The sequence below is a fragment of the Balaenoptera ricei genome, chromosome 8 (assembly GCF_028023285.1).
Source record: "Balaenoptera ricei isolate mBalRic1 chromosome 8, mBalRic1.hap2, whole genome shotgun sequence".
Classification (NCBI taxonomy): domain Eukaryota; kingdom Metazoa; phylum Chordata; class Mammalia; order Artiodactyla; family Balaenopteridae; genus Balaenoptera; species Balaenoptera ricei.
This window is the reverse complement of record NC_082646.1, coordinates 41,924,396-41,932,089: the sequence shown is the minus strand read 5'-3', so window position 1 is coordinate 41,932,089 and position 7,694 is coordinate 41,924,396. Positions and strand designations below refer to the sequence as shown.

Sequence of the window (7,694 nt, the reverse complement as noted above, 5' to 3'; positions counted from 1 at the left end):
TCAGGAAGTGCCTCATCAAGTATTTTGTCCATTTTTCTGCTGGGTTGTCTGTCTTGGTAGTAGTTTTATGTTCTGCTTATTAGTTCTTTACTGGGTATGAGTAACACGATATCTGTTCTCACTCTTTAATTTGTCTTTTCACTCTCTTTTTCATTTTCTTTGATCCACAGAAGTTTCTCTGTACCTCTAACAGAACAAATATTATTAAAAATAGCTAATATACGGTGACTATCTAATGCCAGACACTGTTCAATGCACTCTGCATAGAATAATTTATTTCTGCCTTATCTTCATAATGACCCTATAAGGGAAATCCTAGGAACCCTATTTCTCATATGAGGAAACCGCATCAAGGAGATATTAAGAAACTTGCTCAAGCTGACAGATCTAGTAAGTAGGGAAGTATTCAAACAAGAATCTCCAAGATGATTCCTTAAAAGAAGAACAAAGAGGGGTGATTTCTCCTCTACCGATCTGTGGTATTTGAGCTGCAATGGACAAATGTATCTGCATACAGAATAGAGAGGCCAGACACAGACACATGGATATGTGGGAGTGTGCCTATGATGGAGGTAGTGTAGCAAACCAATGGGGAAGGATGGGCTATTCAATATGTGGTAGTGGCATTGGCACTATTTTGGGGGGTGGAATTGGAGCTTGACCTCATACCACTTACATAAATAAATTTGAGGTGCATTACAGACAGATACAACACAGAATTTTAAGACAAAATATTGAAGAATGTTTTTATGAACTCAGGGTGGAACAATGGCATATAAAACCAAAAGCACCATGATGGGAGTGATTGATATATTTAAATGATTCCAAACTAATGACTGTGATGGTTAATTTCACATGTAGACTGGGCTAAGAGATGCCCAGATAGCTGGTAAAGCGTCACTTCTGTATGTTCTGCATGGCTCTTCAGTGAAGAGATTAGCACTTGCATCAGTAGACTGAGTAAAGGGCGCCTTCACCACTGCAGGCGGGAGCACCCAAACCACTGAGAGCCCAGATTCAACAAAAGAGCAGAGTAAGGGTGAACTTACTCTCTCTGCTTGAGCAGATGCATCCGTCTTCTCTTGCTTTGGGACATCTGACATGGGCACTCCTGGTTCCCAGGCTTTCGAACCCAGACTCAACCATATTCCCCGTTCTCCATCTTGCAGACGGCCCACCTGACAGATCGTGGGATTCCTCAGCCTCCACAGCCAGATGAATGAGTTCCTCTACTAAGAGCTGTACACATACCTCCTATCGGTTCTATTACTCTGCAGAACCCTCACTCATACTAGGACGTAACAAATTAAAGGAAATTACAGTCTAGGAGAAGTTTGTCATCATACATGAAATAGACAATGAATTAGTATCCTGAATATCACATAACTTCTACATAACAACAACAAAAAATAGTCAAACCAAAAAAAGTAGGCAGAGCTTTAGAATAGGTAATTCAGAAAAGAGGAAATCCAAATGGCCAATAAATACAAGAAGATATGCAGGATCACTAGCAATCAGAGAAGCTATTCTCTGCCCATTTTGATTAGGTCTGACAATATAAAAAAGTGGGTCAAGATATGGAGAAACCAGAACTCTTGCACACTGCCAATAGAGCTGGAAATTGGAGGGCAAGGTGGCTTTTCCTAAAAAGTTAAAAGTGAACATAAATACAACCCAGAAATCCTATATACAAAGCTGTTCTGTGAAGCATACTTTGAAATAACAAAGATTTGCAAATAACCCTATTGTCCATCAGCACCAGAACGAATAAAATAAAATAAATTACACAGATCTAGTGGACTTCGTTGAACTAACTAGGGACTACAGATAGGAAAGTCTTTAGATCTTGATACTGTAATATTGACTTTTTTAAAAGGTGATGGTGGGGGTATGTTGTTTAAACCACACAACATACTCCTTTCCGTTTCGTAGCCTTTTGTCTCCAAACTTGATGAATATACACTGGACTCGTGATTGTTATTTCTCAGAAGTGGAGAGAGGCCTAGGAGAGATCGTGGCAGTGAGAACAAAGGTGGCTCTATCCTTGCCTTTATGTAATTGTCATTGTCAATGTCCCTTGCTTTTCCAAGATTAAGTATAGCAACAACTTACTGGACATGGAAGAACAGCTGGATCTGGGCATCTTTTCTTGAGAAGAGTGGTCCAGATTGTGAGTATCCAAATTGAGTGTGTCACTTGCCTTGAAATAAAATAGAATTTTTAATAGAATTGCTTGATGAACCCCCTTCATTACCACCCTCAGCTCCTGATCCTTTCAAGAAGACTAATTTTTTTATAATGGAAATCTAGTTGATTTGCAATATTTTGTTAGTTGCAGGTGTACAGAAAAGTGATTGTTATATACATATTTTTTCAGATTATTTTTCATGATAGCTTATTATAAGATATTGAATACACTTCCCTGTGCTATATAGCAAATCCTTGTGGGTTTTTTTGTTTTGTTTTTGTTTGTTTTGGGTTTTTTTTTACAAATCCTTATTGCTTATCTGTTTTCTGTACAATAGTGTGTATCTGTTAATCCCATACACCTAATTTATCCCTCCCCTGCTCCTTTTCCCCTTAGCTAACCACAAGTTTGTTTTCTCTGTCTTTGAGTCTGTTTCTGTTTTGTATATAGATTCACTTGTATTGTTTTTTAGATTACACAGGTAAGTGATATATTTGTCTTTTTCTGTCTTACTTCACTTAGTATGACATTCTCTAGGTCCATCTATGCTGCTGCAAGTGGCAATATATCATCTTTTTGTGGCTGAGTAATATTCCATGGTATGTATATACCACTTCTTCTTAAACCAATCACCTGTTGATGGCCCTTGGTGTGTTTCCATGTCTTGGCTATTGTAAAGAGGGCTGCTGTGAACACTGGGGTGCATGTATCTTTTCGAATTAGAGTTTTCGTCTTTTCCGGATATACGCCTAGGAATGGGATTGTTGGATCATATGGTAGCTCTATTTTTAGTTTTTTTAAGCAACCTCCATACAGTTTTCCATAGTGGCTGAACCAATTTGCATTCCCACCGAAAGTGTAAGAGGGTTCCCTTTCATCCACACCCTCTCCAGCATTTATTATTTGTAGACTTTTTGACGATGGCCATTCTGACAGGTGTGAAGTGACACCTCTCTGGGGTTTTGATTTGCATTTCTCTAATAATTAGCGATGTTGAGCATCTTTTCATGGGTCTGTTGGCCATTTGTATATCTTCTTTTGAGAAATGCCTCCTTAGGTCAAGAAGACTAATCTAGGAACCAGTATACTGGTAAACCTAAACTGTATTTTTAACATTGCTACTCTTTATTAGGCAAAGGAAATTTTGTTTCCAGTATAAAAGTGAGTGAAAAACATAAGGAGTATAGTGGAAGAAATATTCTCTGAAATTTATTTTTGTTTCTTGGCCTTCAAAACCCCCAATTTTGTTATCCTAGGCTATTTGGAGCGTGTATCTGCCGGGAAGAGATTGTGATATCCCTGAAATATAACAAGGAAAATTTCAGTTTCTAAAATTTAAAATGGCAATATGAGCCAGGCTACTGTCTTCACAGAGACTTTTCAGAGTTCCCTTATTTCTCTGCACTGCCATATCCACAACTGACCTAAATGAAAGGACCAAAAGCCCTCAAGATCTCAGTTCCTTATCACATGAAAGTTTACTCCTTGCTCATATGAGATCTACTATGGTCCACTTGCTCTCCAGGGCTGCTGCCTTCCCAGTAATTCCAGTCTGCTTCCATCATGCGGTTCCACCGTCTCAATACAGGGCTTAATCATCTTTCCAGCCAAGCATCTCACTGCCATCCTCCACTGAGGATCCTGAGTTCAGTCTCTCAGCTTCAGTTTTCCACAGAATATACTACCACACAGTTGCCTAGCTGCATGGTGATAGGGATGAGATGTGGGCTTTTGCTACTCCTCAATCAGAACTTCAAACAAGTCTAACTTTTTCATTAGTCCTGCCTTTAGTTTTACATGGTGCTTCAAATTCCAGAATCTTACTGAACTTCTGTAGGGGAGAGCTGGAGGGAAGAGAGATGTGGTTTGATTCTCTGAAGTGTTTCCTTCTGCATCAAACTATCACTTTCAATTTCCAAAATTGATTCTGAGTTTGGCCACTTCTGTGCATCTTCAACACTATGGCCTAAGTCAGTAACCATCAATTCTCACCTGCATTACTTAGGTGTTCTAACTAACTACTTCTCCTGCCCCCAAGGGGTCCACAGAACAATTAAGGTGATTAGTTAGATATGTAAAGTATATCATGTCAAGTGCTGTTTTAAACTTCCAATGCCTTCTCATTTCAAGTTGAAAAAAACTCAAATATTTCACATGAGCTACAAGGTCCTGCATACCCTGGACCCTGCCTCTCCCTTCTCAGTGCCCCAGACACAAATGAGCTTCCTCTCTGTCCACACAAGAACACCAAGCTCTATGTTAGGGCTGTTACACTTGCTGTTTCATCCTAGTGGAAATCAGCTCTGGACCTTCCTTCTTGTCATTTGGGACTCAGAAAGGTCTCCTGCTCTATGAAGTATTCCCTGCCCACCGGAACCACACTGCCCATTCTGCACTAGCATCCCATCCCCTTTAATCTCTTCACAGAACATATGCCCACTTGAAATTGTCTTGTTCCTTTATTTGTGGATTTGTTTCTTGGGATGTATCAATGACCTAACCATGTGAAATATACATACAGCATTGAGAAGGCAGTGGAGACTTGCAGAGAAGATTTTCACATGCTGGCACTTTTTGTCCTCTGTTTGCTCATCTCTCCTAGCAACTTGGATCAGCCAAGTGCCAGGTGATTTCCACCAAGTCATCCTTCAGATAGGCCTGCAAACAAAACCCCCCAACCCAGCCAGCCAGCTGGAACCCAACAATCAACCCCAAACTCACTCACCAACATCACACAAGGCAACAAGCTCATAAAAATAAGTTTTGCTTGAAATGTTTTGATATAATTATTAAGAAAAGTGCAGAAAAAACGACCACCTCTCCGTTGACTGACTGAACAACCCAGAAAATAAAGTCAGATTTTAACATTCTGGTTACTTTTAATATATTTAATAAACTCAGATTTTAACATTCTAGTTACCATACTGGCAGAGAACATATTTTCAATACATCAAAGACTCAGAAAGATTATCAATTATTATCTTAGTCTCTACTGACCTAATTGGTCAAAAGGACCTAATTTGGCAAGAAAAGTGGGAAGAGAAGGGGGAAGAGGAAAAGGAGAGAGACTGGAGGGTAATGAAAGCCCAGGGTTCTTTAGAAGTTCAGCAGCATCCAGAGCTGGCCCACAGGATGGGAGTGTGAGGTAGATTGGGCTCTGGCGACCTCAGCAGGATCTAGTTCCCAGAGCCACTAGAGTGTCCAGTGCATGAAACCTCAGTTTGTGACACAGGAGTTAGCGGTGTCCAAGCATTCCAGGGTCTGGAAGGAAGAACAAACTTTGGAGAATTTGGTAAACACCACAGACCCAGCACGTCCAGCGGCAGCACAGGAGGCACTCTCACGCAAGACTAGTGACCTGCAAATACCCAAAGCTCTGAAATGTAAATATGACCAGTCTCAAAGGATCCCCACGCAGGAGCAGTGGGGTAGAAAGGCATCCCCTGGGCTTAGGGGACGGGGCCACAACCACAGCCAGAAGCCGTGGCGGGATGCTGGAGCCCAGGGCTGAGCGGGGCGGCGCTGTCCGGCGAGGGTGCCTCCACAGGCAGGGGCGGAGCCTCTGGGTCCTGATCTGTGTCTAACGAAAGCCTCCTCTTAGCCCTGGGGGGAGCAGCTGGCTCCTGAGGGCCCTGTTCCCAAGGACGACGACGAGGGCCACATCTTCCAGCTGGGTGGCGATCCGGGGCGGATGGACCTGCGGTCGGCGGCTGGGTCGGGCCGGGCTCGCCGGAGGTGCTGGTGGCCGCAGCCCCGAACTGGGCGGCAGAGCAAGAACCCCGGGCCGGCGAGGGGCGCCGGCACCCAGCACGCACAGGGACTCGGGGGCTGGTCCCTGCGCCCGCGGCTACAGCCCTGCGGGGGCGCAGAGCGCGGCGGGGCAGGTGGTGCCTCGTGGCGAGAGCGGCTCCCAGGGACGCGCGGACCTCCCTCCAGGCGTTCAGGACCTGGCTGTCGGGCGCCGTGGGCTGCGTGTGGTCCACCACGGTCCGCTCCTGCCCGCGTTTCCACAGCTCGTAGCGCTCCGGTTGCAGGATGCGCACGAAGGCGTCCATGGAGAAGGCGACCCGGGCCTCCCCGCAGCTGCACTGCGAGGCCGCTTTGCCATAATCGATCCAGCGCGGGCAGGCGAAATTGATGGCCTCCGCGCAGTTGAAGCCATGGTTGAAGCCAGAGTGGTAGCCATAGGGAAAGGTCACGATGAACTCCCCAGCCTCCTGAGTGACCCGATCGAAGGGGATGCCGTTGTCCTTGAGGACCGTGGGCGAGATGAGAGCCACCTTGTGCCGCAGGAAGGCCTCACAGCCCCGCGCGCTGCCCGGGAAAAGCTGCCTGGCCAGGCGTTCCAGGCGCCGGCCGTGCTCCGGGGGCACCGCGTACCACGTCTTGGGCTCCCCGAAGTGCAGGTAGTTGATGCTGTAAAGGTCCATGTCCTCCGTGTGCCAGGCGAAGGCGGTCTTCCACATGCCGAAGTACAGGTAGGGGGTGTTGACGCCCTCGATGACCACTCCGCACTCCTGCTCCAGCAGGTCCTGAATGGTTCCCAGGTGTCCAAGGTTCCACTGCTCCGTGTTTTGATCGAATAAGGAGCCACTCACGTCCGCACCATATACTGGTGAATCATAGAGGCGTGTTTTCCAATATTTTCGCTCCAGGTCCTTAAAATCAAAGTGTGGTGGCGTCCGGTATTTTTCACTATTTGCTAAGTGGTGGTACTCACCCACGGTCATGGCTTTCTTCTTTTTGTGGTATTGAGTAAACACACCTGCCTGCCCAGAAGTCACCTGCTGGAGGGGAGCGGCTATTAAGATGTCATTGATATCATCATAGGTCTGTCTGGCTTTCCAGTCCTTGGGTGGAATGATCTTCGCCACGCCTGCTCGGTGTGCACCTTGGGATTCCATATAAGCAATGTATTTATCGAAATCATTAAACTCTTCTTTGGTTGGATGAAATACCATTATTCTACAACTTGGGTTCTGGGCCCAGTTGGACTTAGACTTCATAGCTTTCATTAATAAGCGGGAACCTCCCAAGTTCTGATGTATGTTCTGGGCAGGTGAGGATGCTGGAAAACACTACTTTTTCAAAAATGGGTTGGAGTATATCAGCAGGAGCCCGCAGTAGACTTTAATGCAATGAGTTGATAATATTTCTTAGGCTTGCTGATTCTCCAGGGGACTCCACGCTGGGCAGAAGCCTTGCTCAGGACTGATGCCGGCTGAGCCTGCAAGTCTGTGATGTCCTTGGTTGACACTTGGCTCTGTCCTCTTGAGATCTAGTGAATCACCCAGCCCTGGCTGGGTATCCCAAATGCAGTGTCTTCAGGGCAGAATTGAAAGCAAAACCTAAAAAGAAAAAGAATAGAGACAGGTTGAAAACTGATGGTTGGAAATAGTTACAAGGGAACTACAAAGAAAACACCACCATGGACTTTAATTGCATATTCCAATAAAGGCGAAAATTTCATAAGTTTGACAATACAAGAAATGGTGTTGTTGTGAAC

The 7,694-nt window shown here is 44.9% G+C and overlaps 1 protein-coding gene across 1 annotated transcript; it reads right to left on the bottom strand.

Annotated features, from left to right (window-relative positions):
• Nucleotides 1–5,637: 5,637 nt before the first annotated feature.
• On the bottom strand, nucleotides 5,638–7,203 carry LOC132369718 (lysine-specific demethylase 4D-like). Its single transcript, XM_059929391.1, has one exon. The coding sequence runs from the start codon at nucleotides 7,201–7,203 to the stop codon at nucleotides 5,638–5,640; it is 1,566 nt and encodes a 521-aa protein (XP_059785374.1).
• Nucleotides 7,204–7,694: the final 491 nt, after the last annotated feature.

Excerpts from the sequence above, each read along its gene's own strand:
- LOC132369718 (XM_059929391.1), bottom strand. The coding sequence starts at position 7,203 with ATGAAAGCTATGAAGTCTAAGTCCAACTGGGCCCAGAACCCAAGTTGT.